The sequence below is a fragment of the Henckelia pumila genome, chromosome 4 (genome assembly GCF_033568475.1).
Source record: "Henckelia pumila isolate YLH828 chromosome 4, ASM3356847v2, whole genome shotgun sequence".
Taxonomy (NCBI): domain Eukaryota; kingdom Viridiplantae; phylum Streptophyta; class Magnoliopsida; order Lamiales; family Gesneriaceae; genus Henckelia; species Henckelia pumila.
In genome coordinates, this window is record NC_133123.1 from 189,673,385 (window position 1) to 189,692,706 (window position 19,322).

Here is a 19,322-nt window from a genome sequence, read left to right on the forward strand (position 1 = left end):
TATATCGAGAGTCGCTCAAGATTCGATAACTATGCAATACATCTTGAAGATCAAATTAGTGACATCGCATGTGCTACTAAGAAACCATTTCTTAAATCACATCAAGTACTCTGGCCAGAGATTTGTCACACTAATATCTCCTCAGATCGCATAGGATATCCACACTCGCAAGTATGTGGTGAATCCTTGACAACAATGCATCGACTCCTATATGTGTCGTAACTGTACCCAATCTCGACACCTGATGACCCCCATAGAGTCGGTAAACGAGTCAAAGCACAGCACTAGCATATAGAGTCTCCATGATGTTTCAAGTCGTAAGGACTAATGGTGTACAACCAAAACCGCGGACTTTATCCACTCGATAAGTGATAACCACTTGGAAAGTCCGGATAGGGTAGTTCGATTATTCATCCTATGAATATCCATTTGCATGCTTCGAACATCTCCATGTTCCCTACCAATGAAACGTGGTACTCCGCATCGCAAATGCTAGTCACAAACTCGAGCGATCCTTATCCTTATTATCGGACGGCTCAATCGACTAGGAACAGTTTAGAATATACAGTGACTATAAGATGTATTTCATGATAGACATCTCCATGTTCTACCACATCTTACATACACTATGGTATATTCAAGGTCTTTATTAAAACAATAATAGTATATCACAATATAACAATATGAAGTAATATAAAGTCATTGCCATTAATAAAAGTGTAAATTACATTAAACAAAAGATTGTTTTTACAAAGAGTCATCAAAGCCCATAGCCTCAAGTTGGCTCAGTGGGCACCCACTCTTTCAGTTGCTGCCCATAACCTTAGGGTTAGGAGATGAGAAGATGACGGTCATGACAAGATTCACACTAGTAGAAGCACCCTCTTCTTATAATGTCATCTTCGGGAGGCCGGCTATGAACGCTTTCAGAGTCGTGGCCTCAGCTTACCATCAGAAGATCAAATTCCCCGTGGGAGATAAGGTGGGAGAAGTCCGAGGAGATCAGCCTTCTTCCCGAAAGTTTTATGCCGAGACGGTTAAAGTAGATTACAAGAGGGCGAGGCAGACCGGGAAGGAGGGGGGCCAGGGAGGAAGAGAAGTTTGTTCCGTGGAGGAATCTAAGGGCGATTATGAAGAGGTGGAGCTGGTGTTCGGACAAGAAGGGAAATCTGTCAAGATTGCCCGGGACTCGGAAACAAATTTGGCCGAGCAATTGAAAAGCTGTCTCATCCGGAACAAGGATGTGTTCGCCTGGTCTCAAGATAATTTGATGGAAGTTCCATCTCATGTCGCAGAGCATAAACTTAACATCACTCCTGGGTCCAGGCCTGTGCTACAAAAGAAAAGACATTTCGAACCCGTGAAGGATAAAGTAATTGCTGAGCAGGATCAGGAATTATTACGGGCCGGGCACATTAAGGAGGTACAATTTCCTACCTGGCTGTCCAATGTAGTGCTGGTGCCAAAGGCTACAGGTAAGTGGCGGATGTGTGTGGATTTTCGGGATTTAAATAAAGCTTGCCCCAAGGACTGTTATCCTTTACCCCGGATTGATCAGTAGGTGGATTCCACGTCCGGGTGCGAACTTCTCTACTTCATGGATGCATATCAGGGCTATCATCAAATTCCTTTAGCCTTAGAGGATCAGGACAAAGTCAGCTTTGTCACGTCGGGAGGTACTTTTTGTTACGTGGTTATGCCATTTGACTTAAAAAATGCAGGGGCCACGTATCAAAGGATGATGGACAAAGTATTCCGAAAGTAAATGAGTCGGAATGTGGAGGTGTATGTGGATGACATACTGGTGAAATGCAAGACCCGAGATTGTTTTATTCCCGAACTGGAGGAAATTTTTGCCACAGTTCGGCAGTATGAGATCAAGTTGAACCTAGCCAAGTGTATGTTTGGAGTGAAAAGTGGCAAATTTTTGGGGTTCATAGTGACTGAATGAGGGATAGAAGTAAACCCAGAAAAGGTGAAACTGTTGCAGGAGATGCCTTCGCCAACATCAATCAAGGAGGTTCAGCGCTTGACCGGGCTAATTATAGCCCTGACCCGGTTTATAGCTCGATCAGCTCATCGTAGTTATCATTTTTTCCAAGTGTTGCGCAAGGCCCAGAGTTTTGGCTGGACTGAGCAGTGTGAGCAGACCTTTCAGGAATTGAAGGGGCATCTGGCTAGCTTGCCTTTCTTGGTTAAGCCAGAGCCGAGGGAAAGGTTGTGGATCTATCTGTCTACTACAGAGCAGGCGGTCAGCACTATTTTAATAAAGGAGGAAAAGGGAGATCAGAGGCATGTATACTATGTTAGTCATGCTTTGAAGGGGGCAGAAGTCAGATATACAGAAATTGAGAAGATGGCCCTGGCTTTGGTAATAACAGCCCGGAAATTGAGACCTTATTTCCTATCTCACCCGGTAACTATCCTTACTAACAGCCTCCTAGGGCGAGTCATGACTCATCTAGATGCCTCGGGGAGGCTTGTGAAATGGACAGTGGAATTAGGAGAATATGATATTGAATACCAGACGCGTAAGGTCATAAAAGCCCAGGCCTTATCCGATTTTTTGACAGAGGTGACCACTTTTGGTAAGGAATAAGTATGGAGAATATTTGTAGATGGAGCCAGTAGTGTTGGAGGCAGTGGTGTAGGGGTCATCCTGGTTTCACCCACCCAGGAGAAAATCAAAATAGCTGTGAAGTTGGATTTCCAGGCCTCCAACAACGAAGCTGAATATGAGGCTGTGATAGCTGGGATGAAACAGGCTCGGAAAGTCGGGGCAAGTCATATTATAATATACTATGACTCACAGTTGGTTGCCCAGCAGGTGAAGAAAACCTTATGTACCCGAGAGGAATTTGATAAAGTACTTCAAGATAATTGAGGAGCTCGGGGCCGGTTTCGTTACTTGAAGAATAGAGCAGATACCCCGGAAAGAAAATATGGAAGCAGATGCCTTGGATAAGAGAGCAGTCGCTGGGGAAATTGATGATACGGAGTCTCTGGTACAAAGAGAATTGGTGGCTGCCATAGAAGCCTTGGAGCCGGTCGTCCGAGAAGATACATGGATGGCCCCGATAATAAAGTACCTTGCCAATGGGGATCTTCCGGCAGACAAAGAACGAGCTCGGGTCATGCGGAGACAGGCACCTAAATTTGCTATCCTGGGTGCTAGGCTATATAGGCGTTCCTATTAGGGCCCTTTGCTCAAATGCTTGATGGAGGGGGAAACAAAGTATGTTTTACGGGAAGTGCACGAGGGATTCTGTGGAAACCATGGGGGTTCTATGAGTCTGGCTCGAAGGGTACTGCTGTCAGGATACTGGTGGCCCACTTTGCAGGCTGATGCATAAAAAATGGCCCGGTCTTGTGAAGGATGTCAGAGGTTTGGCAATATGCAGCATAGCCGGTAAGTAATTTGAATCCGGTATGGGCCTCGTGCCCCTTAGATCAATGGGGTATTGACATAGTGGGACCTTTCCCACAAGCCCGAGCACAGAAGAAATTCTTGCTGGTAGCCATGGATTATTTTTCCAAATGGGTGGAAGCGGAGCCTTTGGCAAGGATAACATAGGGAGATGTGATGAAGTTTTTGTGGAAAAATATAGTATGCAGGTTTGGAATTCCCAGGAAGTTGCTCTCGGATAATGGAAGACAATTCCAGGGTCAGAAATTGGCAGATTGGTGTGAGGAGATGGGCATTAAGCAGGCCTTTACTTCAGTGGCCTATCCTCAAAGTAATGGTCAAACTGAGGTAACCAATCGTACTATTGTTCGATCTTTGCAGGCTCGGTTATACGGAATGGGAAAGGACTGGGTAGAGGAAATCCCAAGTATACTGTGGGCTTATCGCACTACCCCCCCCACACTGCTACTCAGGAGTCACCTTTCAGTTTGGTATACGGTTCTGAGGCCATTTTTCCGGTAGAGATAGGGCAACCCTTAGCTCGGGTTATGGCTTATGAGGAATTGGAGGAAGGAGCCCGAGCATAGGAGTTGGATCTAATTGAAGAACGAAGGGGCAGAGCTGCTCGAAGAATGGAAGTTTACCGAGTCCGGGTGATGAAAGCTTGCAATCGAAAGGTCAAAATTCGAGAGTTTCAAGAAGGAGAGTTCGTATTAAAGAAAGTTAATCCAGCAGGGGAAGTGGGGAAGTTAGATGCCCGATGGGAAGGACCCTATAAGCTCATCAAAAGGGTAGGTATCAACACTTGGTATCTGGAGGATAATCAGGGACGGCTACTCAAACGACCTTGGAATGCAACACATTTGAAGAAGTATTTTACTTAATTGTTGTAATTCATGATTCATTAATGAAATTATTTTATTCAAGCAGAATGACACTACTTTATAAGCTCGAGAGGTTCCATGCCCCGGCACTCTATAAGCCCAAGGCATATATCAGAACTTGGCATTATATAAGCCCTGAAGGTTCCATGCCCGGCACCCTATAAGCCCAAGGCATATATCAGCCCTTGGCATTATATAAGCCCGGGAGGTTCCATGCCCCGGCACCTATTTAAGTCCAAGGCATTTATAAGCCCTTGGCACTCTATAAGCCCGGGAGGTTCTATGCCTCGGCACCCTAAAAGCCCAAGGCATATATAAGCCCTTTACATTATATAAACCCGGAAAGTTCCATGCCCCGGCACCTATTTAAGCCCAAGGCATTTATAAGCCCTTGGCACTCTATAAGCCCGGGAGGTTCCATGCCCCGGCACCCTATAAGCTCTTGGCATTATATAAGCCCGAGAGGTTCCATGCCCCGGCACCTATTTAAGCCCAAGGAAATTATAAGCCCTTGGCACTCTATAAGCCCGGGAGGTTCCATGCCCCGGCACCCTATAAGCCCAAGGCATATAAAAGCCCTTGGCATTATATAAGCCCGGGAAGTTCCATGCCTCGGCACCTATTTAAGCCCAAGGCATTTATAAGCCCTTGGCACTCTATAAGCCCGGGAGGTTCCATGCCCCGGAACCCTATAAGCCCAAGGCATATATAAGCTCTTGGCATTATATAAGCCCAAGGCATATATAAGCTCTTGGCATTATATAAGCCCGGGAGGTTCCATGCTCCGGTACTTATTTAAGCCCAAGGCATTTATAAGCCCTTGACGCTCTATAAGCCCGGGAGGTTCCATGCCCTGCACCCTATAAGCCCAAGGTATATATAAGCCCTTGGTATTATATATGCCCGGGAGGTTCCATGTCCCGGCACCTTTTTAAGCCCAAGGCATTTATAAGCCCTTGGCACTCTATAAGCTCGAGAGGTTCCATGCCCTGACACCCTATAAGCCCAAGGCATATATAAGCCCGGGAGGTTTCATGCCCCGATACCTATTTAAGCCCAAGGCATTTATAAGCCCTTGGCACTCTATAATCCCGGGAGATTCTAGGCCTCAACACCCTATCATCCCAAGGCATATATAAGCCCTTGGAATTATATAAGTCTGGAAGGTTTCAGGCCCTGGTGCCCACTAAAGTTCCAAGCATTCAAGCCCGAGATATTTACTATTTATTTTCGTAATGAAAAAGTGGGCAGGGGAGAAAGAGTATAGATACAAAGAAAAGTAGTTCGCATTAAAGAGAAAATTACAAGAGGAGGGGCTTCTACGGCCCAATTACAAAAGTATTTCAAATTGCGGGGTTGTCAGAGGAGCCCCCGTCTTCAGTTGTCAGAGCTTCCTTAGTTGGGGCAGCCTTTGCACCTTCAGCTCCTGCTGGGCCAGGAAGAGATTCAATGGCCTTGTCCAAATCCGGGAATTCCTTTTGGCCAGTGGACCAAAGACCCGCCTCTTCAAATTGATCACGACATTTATAAAATCCAGTCTGGAATAAGGCGTAAGACTTATCCTCCACAGATTTCTGAAATTCCGCAGAAGAAATAAAGAATGCCTTAAGCTCTTCCTCGGACTTCAGGCGAGTCTCCAATGCTGACACCGCCTTTTCCGCCTTATCCTGGGCAGCAATCATCTCGGCTCGGGCTTTTGTGGCTGCGTGCTGGGTCTGATTAGCTTCCTTCAAAGAAGAATGCAGACTGGACACCACTTGATCATGGGTCTGCCTCATCATCTCCATATCTTCCTCCAGCTTCTTGTTCAGCTCAGAGGCACCCCGGGATCTCTCTGCTTCTATATTGGCCCGATCTGTCTCCATCCGGCCAAACCGGGTGGCATCCTCATAGCTTTCCACCACTAGATGCAGCCCCTGAAAACACAAGTGTTAGAATAGAAAAGGTTAATAATATTAAAGAGAGAGGGGAAAGTGGACTTACGGACAGAATCCGATTGGTGCCCTCGAAATAATTGACGTTAGGGCCCCGGTGGTAGAGGTGATTCTGTTCTGCAGGGGTCAGGAGACCTTTCAGCATCCGCACTCCTCGGCCAGAGGCTCCGGCCTGGAATATATTCTCCCTAGCACCCGGAGGACTATCACCCGACGCAGCTTGGTAGAAGGGTGCCAGGAGTGGGAAAGAAGGAGAAAGGGGAGCCACTTCTTCAGGATCGCTCAGAATAACCATGTCAGGCTCCTCCACAACTTTCATTTTCCTTCCTAGGAGGGAAGAAGGGTCATTAACAGGGGAGGCCGACTCCTCCACCATTGCGGGTTCAAGGGTAGTTAACACCGGGGGCACAACAGCAGACGAAGGGGCAGTAAGCCCAGGAATCGGGGCAGAAAGAGGAACCTCCTGGCCTTGTGACCCCCTGGCTCGGCGTTCTTTGGCTAGTTGAAGGACTCGGGCTTTTCTGGCTGCTTCAGTGGCCCGTTCTTCCACTTTTTCTTGAGCAGCTTTCTCAGCTGCCCGTTTTTTCATAAAAGCTTGCTTCATCAGGCGAGATTTCTTCTTCTTCGGGGCTAGTTCTTCTGCACAAGAAATAGTGAGAGTTGGTATATTAATAGCATATAAAGAGAAGCAAGCGCATAATGGTAATAATGCATACCAGGAGCCGGGCTTGGGGCTTCAGACTCGTCAATTATCCGATCCACCGAATCTACTACCCGGGCACCCAGGCCCCAAGAGATTAAACTACTTTCCTCCAAGAGAGGAGCGGAGGGAAATTTATGGTTTTCCACCAGTTCCTGAGACCGGATATAGGGCTCCTCAAGTTTATACTTTTTTGGAAGTTCTGGCTGGGAGGGAAGGGCTGTCAAAAACTTGGTGGGTTTTGTCCGGGCCGAAGGAAGTTGAATGAAAAAGAATCTCTCTTTCTATCCCTTCCAAGAGGAGGGGGTGTCATCTACGAAGCGAGCGTTTTGCCGAGCATTCAAGGAAAAATCCATCTCGGTAAATCGACAAGCGTAGTAGTAATGGAAAACTTGGGGGGTAATGGCCAGATTGTGCGTCTTGAAAAGCACATAGGTGGCAGCCATCATTCGGAAGGCATTAGGATGAAATTGGTTTAAGGGCACTTTATAAAACTGGGCGATTTTGTAATAAAAAGGATGGACCGGGAAGCGGAGCCCATTTCGGAGTTGTTCCCTGAAAAAAGTATAAAAACCCTCGGGGGGTTGGTTAGCCCTGCCCAGGGACCGGGAATGATAATAGAATAGGCAGGAGGAATGTTACCCATGACCCGGAGTTCTTCTATAGCTTCCGGCCGAAGGGTGCTAGTGCTATAGGAAAACCAAGGGCCATCTGGGTTAGGGTGGGAGTTTGAAGTAAGAATGGCAGTCTCAGTAGCTTTGGTTTTCCCCTTGCCCTTAGAAGGACCCGATTGTGTTTTCTTAGGGTACCGGAGCCATGGTCATTAGAATAGAAGAAGTAACGGAAGGAGGGGAATCAAGGCGTAAGGCCGCGGATTCTACACTAGAAGAGACGCGAGCATTGGCACCAGAAGTTGAAGAGGCAGATTCCGACATCTTCAAGGAAAGAAAATGAAAAGGAAGGGTGAATTAATAGCAGGTACAGATGAAAAACTTACAGGAGAAAGAGGGAGCGCGAGGAAAAGAGGTGAGGAACAAGAAGGAACTGCAGAATCGCCGAAGCACGAGCAAGCTAAGGGCAAGAGGGAGGAACGTGTGAAAGTGGAAATCGAGAAAAGGGAAAAATATATAAAGGAAGGAAAGTCTTATCTGAGCCGTAGGTTGTAGAACGATCGAATGGTGGGGGTTGGCTTTGGAAGTTGGGCCAGGCAGATAATGATGGCTAAGAAAGTGAAAAAACGGGAGGAGTGCTCGATGGACGGCCATCTCCTCGTATTTTAGGGCTCATGTCATGCTTGACAACAACATTACAGGTTTTAAAATTTGAAATTCAAAAATTTGCCGCCAAAGCTCAAGGTAAGGGCTGTTCATCAGAGCCCTATTAGTTGATACCCCGGGAGCTCGTGGACATGGGAAATCTAAGAATTGAGACAGCAAGCAGAGCTCTAGCCCGACTATTTTAGGGAGGAGTGGTGATACCCCGGTAGCCCAGGAGCATCCGAGCTCTGTGACTCGGGCAGCGAGCAAAGATCTAGCCCGACTATTTTAGGGAGGAGCGGCGATACCCCGGGAAGTCAGGGGTATCGGGGCTATGGAGAGACAAGGTTAATAGGGTTGGATGGAGCCGGGCTAGTAGCCCAGAGACAAGTGAGTAGCTCATCCCGGACGGATGTGTGAGGCCGAGAAGACCAAGTCTTCATGACTTGGACAACACCCATTTCTCAGGAGCATGATCCTCATGATTGCCATGATCCCGAGTCTTCCAGCTTGATCGTGTGTGACAGATAAACGTGGGCAACCCCTGCATCCACGACCCAGATCGTGGCCACTACCCTGAAATTGCGGAGGCATTCTCTCACTCTAAGTCTTATAAATACATTGCATCAGGTATCAGTAGAGGTATGTTCATCCGAATCCCCAAAACACTACACTCATTTTTCCTAAAAAGCCCGCTCTATTTCTAAGTCTGACTTAAGCATCAAAGTGGCCCCGCCGGAAAACTTTACGGCGTTCCATTAACGTGCTTTTATTTCCTTTTCACTGTGTGCAGATTATCTTAGTTAGGGAAAGACAGATTACATACCATCCTCATCAACTTGGTCATCTTGTCAGGCCCACTTCACTACCCTGATAGCCCGGGTACTCGGTTTTATCAACCATCATCATTCATAATAAAAACTCGAGTAACTTTCTATATTTTTTTGTGACGTGGGAACCCGCAGCCGCTACCTTTCGGTTTGCTCTGGGTAAACCCCCGGACTAACGCAATAGCCTGCAAACTACGCTAGTCAGGTAAACCACAGTAGGCAAGCCCTGTGTGACATGCTGGTTCAAGAAGGTGTTGGCAGGGGGAATCAAACTCCTGACCTATAGCCAAGAGTTCACCTACTCTACCAATTTGGACACCCCTTGGGAGCAAGTAACTCTCTATTATTATTGTTATTCATAGATGAGTCAAAATAAAATTTAACATTATTATTTTTTCGATTTTCTCGTTTCAACAGTAAAATGACCATTTTTCCTCATTATTTTATTTTTGTCTCTAAAATATTTATCTATATATCAAGTCTCTCTGACTATGTTAATTCTATTTTTTTCTTTCTTTTTCTTGCTACCCAATTTTTTTTTTTTTTACTGTAATCGATTATTGACTATATCAAACAAAATAAATTAATTTTATCTATTCTAGCTATAAAATATATAATTTAAATTTTTTGAAATGCATTTTTAAAGTAATTATGTATGTTTCACTTGTATAATTTAGTGTTAATTTATTAATGAAACTAGTCTAATTCACAACAGTTCATACATCACATTTTGGAAGTGATAGGCTGCTGAAATAAAATTCCAACACACCCTTAGTTTCTGGCAAGCTGGGTTATTTTGATGATATCTCATAACTCAATGATCCAAATCCCCAGCCGCCAAAACCGTTGAATAGCCAACTCAAAACTCTGCAAGTCATATTTCAAACCAGGTGGACCAATTCGGATTTATCTAGGTCAAACTGTTGTCTCAAGGCTAAACTAGAACTAAACTAGATGAGCTTAAAACAGACATCAGTTGAGCTTGAGCTATTCTGAAATTTCCATCATATCTTGCAGATTGGTTATCCAAATTGAACGATTCAATATGCGTAACGAAGATAATACAATTATCTACAAATCATATTTACAAGTCAAAGTCTGAATGAGAGCATAAGGCGATGATAAACGGCATTGACGTCTCTGATTCTGCACTAAGCATAATTTCTGGCACAACTGAGTGTTTTGAGCACATTTCTCTCATAAAAACACATAATTGAGTTATTCTTGATGCGTTGGAAAGAAAAGAGGAAGGGTTACAATTTTTATGTTCATCATTTTTCCCAAAAGTTAATGAAGCAAGAAATATAAGCAATAAAACGTGACTACTAAAAATAGCAGTGCTGAAAAGCTGTAGACTCCGAAATGCAGCATAATCCAAACCAGTGGCCGCTGCAATCAGTAGCCACTGAAAACCATTAGCCGATGCAACTTGTAGCTGTTGCAACTAGTAGAAAACCAGTAGCTACTGCACTAGTAGATCCTAAAATCAGCAAAAGATGAGGAAAGTGGCCAGAAGAGCAAATATGACCGTTTCAATGTCAGAAACTGTACAAAACTTTTACTAACGGTCATATTTTTGTATATAACTTTAATATCATTCTTGGAGACCATAAATACAATATTTGAAAGATAAAATAACAGCTTTGGATGGGGATTCAAAGTATGGGCAGATTATACATGAAAAAAAAAGATAGAATGGGAGCAAGCCCAAGAAAGTTATGTGTGAGAAACAAGAAGAAAGATGAGCTTTTAAAGTTAAATATTCCACACCAAATCAAGTTTGTAGGACACTCGTCCATATTCATGTATTGAAGAATACATCATTTGAAGAGAGCCCACTCACACAAAAGAGAGATGCATTTCAAAGAATAGTTGAGTGATAGTTTTGCACAAAGACATTAAAGAATGTGTAATCTTTGTATTTAGTTGTGATACTTGTTGTCCCAACCATATTTTTGAGAGATTCTAGGAGTTCCAATTAAGGTGATGGATAAGTCCAAAAGTTGAAGTGGGTTCTTACAAAGAGTTGTCAAACCAAAGTCATCAAGTGGATACTTCCAAGTGAAAGAACGAGTGGCGTAGGAGCGGTTGAGTTTTCGAACATTCATAAACAAATTCGTGTCTCTTTACTTCATCGTATTTACTTCTCGTTGCTGTTTTTGGATGATTTGTTGATATATTTTATGTGTTACTTAAAATACCAAAATGTTACATACAAAGTATTTGATAAAATGCTTCAATCAAAATATTTTTATTATCTCAACTTGCAATCCTTTCAAATGATTTTCAAAATGATTAATCGATTTTTGGAAGATTATGTTGAGTGTCTTCAGCTTGATTTTATAACCAAACTCAATATAATATATTGGTGCTCGGTTCATTTTTGAACATTTCAAGAACAAGCTATTGTAGCTCAAAATATTTTTAAAATGTGTATTCACCCCCTCCCTCTACACACTTTTTTTTTTATCTTAACAAATTATTTTTTAAAAAATAACAATAGACTTTGCCTTTTGTTATATAACTATTGATTCTCTTATGAAATACAAACAAAAAGTGGAAAGAAATTGTTTGAAATTGTCATTTTTTAGGCAAAAATCCAGAAAAAATAATTAAAAGCATAATGACATTTTTAAACAAAAATTTATTCCCTCTAGAATTATCAATATTAAATTTTAATTAACTAAATCAATCATATGAGATCATATTAAATAAGATGAAAACAAAGAATTCCATTCATATATATAAACATCAATATATGGTTAAAAAAGAAAATTCTCTTTTTTTTTTGAAATTGTACTGATAATAATATATAATATTATCTGATGTATATAAACATCAATATATGGTTCTATATAATAATATATAATAAAATTAATATTGCTTTAGGTATGTACTGATGTATTATTACACACACATGTAGTATATATCTCTGTGTGTGTGATACTACATGAGTATATCTGTGTGTGTTATATATATTTTTGTGTGTGTGTGTGTGATACTACATGAGTATATATGTGTGTGCACACACACACACACACACACACACACACACATATATATATATATATATATATAAATATATTGGCCCTCTTAGAGTATGATCACTAAGTCGACCGACTCATGAGACTTACCTCACGTGCGGGGTCTAAGCTACTAGCTATGACTATACAACATATAATTTTATATTAATGTGAAATAAAATTGATAAAGATGGATTCTAAAATATATATAGTCGAAACATCTCACATTAATTCTATGTTATGTGACATGTGGTTGTAGAAGCGTAATGAGAGAATATATCTTCATATATCTAAAATAATGATACAAGTCATAGTTATATACAACATAAAGAGATAAAGATAAAAGGAAAACAAATATTCAAAATATACAAAAGATATGCACAATATATGCAAATATTTAAAAGATATATTTCAATAGGTCCCCTCAAGATGGTGGGTTCGTAGAGACACCAATATTGGAGAAAATAAGATGAAGGAGTGTACTGGGAAGTGACTTTGTCAAAGCGAAGCTAACTGGTTAGAGAATTAGACATGAAAAACATGAACTTTATGACTCTGAACCAGCTCACAAACAATATTATAATCTAAAAAAATGTGCTTCATGCGAGAGTGAAACACAAGATTGGCGCAGATAATTAGCCTCAACATTATCATAATAGATAGAAGCAGGAGAGGTTACACCAGTGACACCTAGTTCATAAAGGAGATATCTAACCCATTGTAGTTCCGCAGCAGTAGAGGCAATGTCGCGATATTCAACCTTAGTGGTTGAGCGATCAACCGAGCCCTGCTTTTTGCAGCTCCAAGAGATGGGATTGGAACCAAAAACACAATATATGAACCAGTGGAGGTGCGATCATCAAGATCACCCGTCCAATAAACATCACAGTAGGCATGCAAAGAGGGAGAGCAGTGTCGTCGGAGAATGATATTGTAGGAGCTTGTACCATTAAGGTAGTGCAACAGACTCTTAACCACCACCAATGGAGAGATGAGGGAGCATGCATAAACTGAGAAAGTTTATCAATAACAAAGTCAATATCCGGTTAAGTAAAAGAAAGATATTGCAAACTAAAAATTGTATGGAGATACAAACTAGCATCCGCAGGCGGTGAGCCATCAAAAAGGTGCAGGGAGGCGTACATGGCAATATGCGTAGAAAAAAGCTTCGAGTTAGCCATGTTGGTCTTGGTGAGAATATCAAGATGATACTTCTTTTGAGAGAGACAAAGGTCCCCTGAATAAGAACAACCTCAACACCTAGAAAATAAGATAAAGAACCAAGATCTTTGATAGAAAACCGAGCACCCAACTGGTTGATGAATCCTTGAAGAGCACCAACATTATTTCCTGTAAGAATCATATCATTGACATAGATAAGTAGATACATGATAATACCTCCAGAGTGGAAATAAATAAAGACGTATCAGCTAGAGAGACAGCGAAACCAATACTAAATAAAAAATAATGAAGTTCAGTGTACCAAGCGCGGGGTGCCTGCTTAAGACCATAGATGGCTATGTTCAAAATGTAGACATAAGATGGAAAATCAGAGTTAAAAAAGCCAGACAGCTAAGCCATATAAACACAGTCATCCAACTGTCCCTAGAGAAATGCATTTTTCACACTCATCTGACAAAGAAACCAACCGTTTGAAACAACAAAAGATAAGAGAATGCGAACGGTAGTGTTTCACCACAAGTGTCAGTGCAGTCAAGACCCGGGCGTTGGTGAAAACCCTTAGAAACTAGACGAGCCTTATAGCGATCAACAAAGCTATCATACTTTTGCTTAAGTCGAAACACCCATTTGCAAACAACAACATTTTGAGACGTATCAGACGGGACAAGATCCCTACTACAAGAAAACACGGTAATTAGAGAATAAATTAAAAAAATTCTTTCCTAGATTTATAGACTATTTATGCTAAATTGCGACGGTTTTTTGAATAATCATCTCTAAAGAAAAATACGAAGAACATAAAGACGAAATATTAATAACAGTCATTAAAAACTAGCGATGCTTTTGAAAGAAAATGTCGTTAACTTTGTGACGCATATAATCATTCATTGCGAACAATGAATGCGACGATTAATGTAATTATTTCCGTTGCTAATTGAGACTGAATTTAAACGATATAAACCATCGTTGTATGTGTTTGTAGCTGACGTAATTTAATTAGCGACTACTTGAGTTGTTAGTAACTAATCTTAACAACTATTGTAGAAATAAATCGTCTCTAATAACGACACATAACAAAAATAATAGTTACATTTAGATATTAATAGTTTAAGTTATCGGTAAAATTAGAGATTAATTTCTTAAAGTATTTGCTAAAACTAGCGACGTAAGTTTTTCCTTATGTTGTAGTTGGCAACAGTTACCAATGAATTAGTCGCAATTTGTGACGAATTACTTACAAAATGACGTAATTAGAGATGGTTTGTAACTAGCCGTCGCAATTATCGACGGTTAGTTAAAAATCGTCGCAATTAGTTACTTAATGTCATTTACCATCACAACTAGCTACTATTAATAATAAACTGTCCCTATTTTTGAATATAAGTTCCACTCCTTTGCATCACCTAACCCTAGCCGCCGCACACACATTCTTGTGTTTTTGAGCTCCCACCAACGTCAGAGGCTGCTGTCGATTGTTCCCCTTGGTACCCGGGTAATTATTTAATCATATACACGTGTTTAGACTTTAAATATAGTTTTTTTTATGTTTTCCCTTCGAATAAACATCTTTATGTGTGTTTTGTAGTGTGTTGGTGTCGGATTTGTGGTTTGATTTTTTCTTCCTGCCTCTAGCCGCCCGCCAGTCTGGTATGCACACATATATACATAGTCTTTGTAGTTGTGGTTCGAGAACCTTCTCAGCAAGTCTTTGTAACGCTCTCATGCCTCTCAACTGTTCCGAATCATGCTACCTAAATGTGTTGATCACAATCTTCAATTGGGTGGACTTATCAGGAGAAACAAATATTGCCAAAAATTTCACTGTCATGTCTTCCCAAGTAATTATACTCCCCAACGTTAGTGATTGAATCCAACATCTTGCCTGGTCCCTGAGAAAAAACAAAAACAAACGCAATCTAATAATATCGTCAGAATGTCCTCATATGCATATGAGGACCTGCAGTATCGCTTCCATTAAATTGGTTCTGATGTACCATGTTGATCAGTGAAGGCTTCAGCTCGAAAGTATTTGCATTGATAGTCCCTCGAGCTAGGCTAGAATAGTGGCCATGGATCACTATTGTGAGACCTCGATTCTAAACCACTAATCTCGGATTAAACAACAAGTAAGCAAACAAGAATCCAAGAGTAAAACAATTCAAAGTTTTTTTTTTTTTTTTTTAAACGCCGCGCGCCCGCGCGAGGAACCAAGCTCGCGCGTGCGCGGGCTTCAACAACCGAGACCAACCAAAGGCTCGCGCCCGCGCGAGGTACCAAGCTCGCGCGCGCGCGGGCAAACAATTCAGAGGCCCAACGGAGGCCTCGCGCGCGCGCGAGGAACGCCTTGCCCGCGCGCGGAAGGCCTGGGCAGAAAATGCTCAGGCTGCAGAAAATAAAGACAGGATTCCGCGCTTGGTCCGACATGCCTTCAAATACATATGCAATAACAGGGTGTAGGGAAACATTCCATAACAAGTCATGCTTTCAGAAGGCCTAAAAACAACCAGAAGTCTAAAACGATACAACAACAACATACTTCGATTTTAGATTACAATCCGAATACAAACTAATTCGAATAACAAAACATATCAAGTTCGAGTTCTAACATGCTTCAATCTTAAACTAGATAAACATGCTAATTCGACTTCTAAACCGAGTCTCACTTCTACTACTTGCCCTCGAAGCTAACCATGCCTCTTCTGACTTGTTCCTGCCCCACCTGTTGCCAAGTACACATACAAAACAAAGCAACAGCCGGATAACCGGTGAGAACGACATTCCCAGTAAAAGCAACATAACAAGTAATACAAGTAACAAACATGCTTTCAATACAATAACGAAATCAATAACATCGTAAAGAAATGCATGTCTTTAAACAGGGATATCAAATCTGATAACGAGGGATTGCTGCTGTGCCTTTGGGATCCCGAGGATAAGATCACGTAACAACTCACCGACTCTCCCAATCGAGGTGGTGCCACGTATCTCACTCCTCTAGACTTTGAGCAACTATAATGAGTATGCTAGCACCAGACGAAACGACTACGACCTGGGCCACTCAATCATAGTTCCCAAACGTCTAAACAAAAAGGATGGTTCTGCCCGCTGAAACAAGATTGGCTCAAGATGAATGCATAACAGAAACATAAAACATAATCCTTTTAACAAAACCAATACAATCAAACAATACACAAGTTCCTCATGCTAGAACAAGTGTAGATGCAAGTATGAGATTTCAAAAGGGAAAACTCGAGAACCACAGTCCCGAGTATGCTATCCCGCTACGATGACTGCTTTTACCTTTCAATGCAGTAGTTCCAACTCTGGATAAGCTACAAAAGAGATTGTATAAACAACTACACAATCTAACAACAACAAGGCAACGGTTCAAGGAAAACTCTTTATACCGTTCTTCGTCCAATTCTCTGAAACAATCAAACAGCTGCTAACTCTGAGCTTGACGACTCCAAACGAATTTGTTCAGATACAAGAGATGATTGATCAATAACCACGATCAACTTACAAGCCAAGTTCAAACTCAAAAACGGTTCAAAATCTCCAAAAACTCAAACCGACGGCATAACGGCTATAACTGAACAAACCGGCAACGCAGACAGCAGTTCAATACTGATAACAACTCAATTCAATGCTAATACAACAACAACAAGACAAACCCAACAAATCTCAAAACCAAGATTTTCGAAAATGGCTTCCAAAAATCATAACAAATCCGAACGTCGCTCTATTTCAAAACTGACAGATAATAAACGATCAGAACTCTGTCTAGAACAACATACTCGAATCTCGAACGATTCTAACAACATCAAAAAACTAGAATGTATCCGATCGTAGAAGAACTTACAATATAACAGAGCTCTCACTGCAGTGATCGATAATCTGCCTTCAGAAATAAATTCCAACGGCCGGATCGAGCTCGGGATGAAATCTGGAAGCTTGAAGAATAGATTTCTTCAACAATGGAGGAGGGAGGCGTGAAGAGGAAGATGATGGAGAAGAGAGTGGGTCCAAAATCCTTATAAATATCTATAAAAACCGATAATTGCGTTTTAGTCCCTGAAAAATCCAATTTTTGCAAAAAGGACCCTGATCAAAATCAAACCGGCTCGAGAACTCTGTAATCTCTGATTAACTCGAATAAATTCAATTAAGATAAAAACGGGGCGTTACAATTCTCCCCCACTAAGAAGAGATTTCGTCCTCGAATCCACAAGAACCATAACTCATAAGATAGAATAAAGAACTAAAGACAGTAAGAAGAACTCACGTCATCCGAATAACTCCGGAAATCGCTGTCTCATGTCAGATTCTGTCTCCCAAGTTGCTTCCTCGACGCCGTGACGGCTCCACTGCACTTTCACCAATGGAATCAACTTGGTTCTGAGTTGCTTTTCTTTCCGATCAAGGATCTGAATCGGTCGCTCAAAATAGCTCAGGGTCTCGGCTAACTCGGCTTCGTCAGGCTGAAGGATATGAGAAATATCTGGTTGATACTTTCGCAGCATAGAGACGTGAAAAACGTCGTGAATACCAGATAAAGACGGAGGAAGTGCAAGTCTGTAGGCAAGATCGCCTATTTTCTCGAGAATTTTGTACGGACCGATGAATCTCGGAGATAACTTTCCTCTCTTACCGAATCTGACGGTGCCTCTGAATGGAGAAATCTTAAGGAATACACGGTCTCCCTGCTCAAAACTCAGAGGTCGACGTCTGACATTCGCATACTTCGCCTGTCTATCTTGAGCTGACTTCATTCTGGTCTGAATGATCTTAACCTGCTCTGCCATATCTCTAAGCATCTCCGGTCCCAAATCTGGTGACTCGGACAATTCATCCCAAAACAACGGAGATCGGCACTTTCTACCATACAAAGCCTCAAAAGGCCCCATACCGATACTCGCTTGGAAGCTGTTGTTGTAAGAAAACTCGACAAGAGGCAAAGAATCCTGCCAACTAGTACCAAAGTCTAGCACTACCGCTCGCAGCATATCCTCCAACGTCTGGATAGTCCGCTCTGACTGTCCATCTGTCTGAGGATGATAAGCTGTACTCAGATGCAATCGAGTACCAAGCGCCTCTTGCAAACTATGCCAGAAGTGCGAAGTGAATCTCGGGTCTCTGTCTGAAACGATCGACTTCGGCACCCCATGCAATCTCACAACATTGCTAACATAAAGCTCAGCCATCTGATCATGACGATACGTCATCCTGTAAGGAATAAAGCAAGCTGACTTTGTCAATCGGTCGATTACTACCCAAATGGCATCGCATCCTCGAACGGATCGTGGTAGCTTCGTGACGAAATCCATAGAAATGTGATCCCATTTCCAATCAGGAACAGATAAGCTGTGCAATAGACCACCTGGTCGCTTCCGCTCTGCTTTCACTTGCTGACAGTTCAAACACCGTGACACAAACCTCGCGATGTCGCTCTTCATTCTCTTCCACCAGAACTGACTCTTTAGATCATTGTACATCTTACGACCTCCAGGATGAATGCTAAACCGACTGCAATGAGCCTCTCAGAGAATACGCTGTCTCAACTCCGAAATATCAGGCACAACAATACGGTTATTCACAAACAAAACGTCATCTCTAACCTGGAATTCTGACTGATGCCCAGTTCTGACTTTCTCTACTGAAACCTGAATGCTCGGCTCAGACTTCTGTGCTTCTCTGATTGCAACAAACAACTCCGGCTCGGCTTGAATAGCAAACACTCTGATAGTCTCCCTATCTGTTTCAAACTCTAAACCAGAAGTGCAACAATCATCGACCAACTGAGAAACACCGATAGTTGAAAGAGATAAAGAACAAAGCTTCCGGCTCAAGGCATCTGCAACTGCATTCGACTTCCCTGGATAATACTTGATCTCACAGTCGAAATCCTTCAACAGATCTAACCATCTTCTCTGTCTCATATTCAGCTCTGCCTGTGAAAACAAGTACTTAAGACTCTTATGATCAGAAAAGATCTCGAAAGACTCACCATAAAGATAGTGACGCCAGATCTTCAAAGCAAATACAATCGCTGCAAGTTCAAGATCATGAACAGGATAACGAGTATCGTGCGGTTTCAGCTGCCTCGA

At 42.1% G+C, this 19,322-nt stretch overlaps 1 protein-coding gene across 1 annotated transcript; it reads left to right on the plus strand.

Moving 5' to 3' along the window:
• Positions 1-844: 844 nt before the first annotated feature.
• On the plus strand, positions 845-2,884 carry LOC140862461 (uncharacterized). The gene is made up of 5 exons (XM_073265484.1): positions 845-1,475; positions 1,613-1,676; positions 1,722-1,785; positions 1,991-2,531; positions 2,619-2,884. Exons 1-5 carry the CDS (start codon positions 845-847, stop codon positions 2,882-2,884), a joined length of 1,566 nt encoding a protein of 521 aa, XP_073121585.1.
• The last annotated feature ends 16,438 nt before the right edge of the window (positions 2,885-19,322 follow it).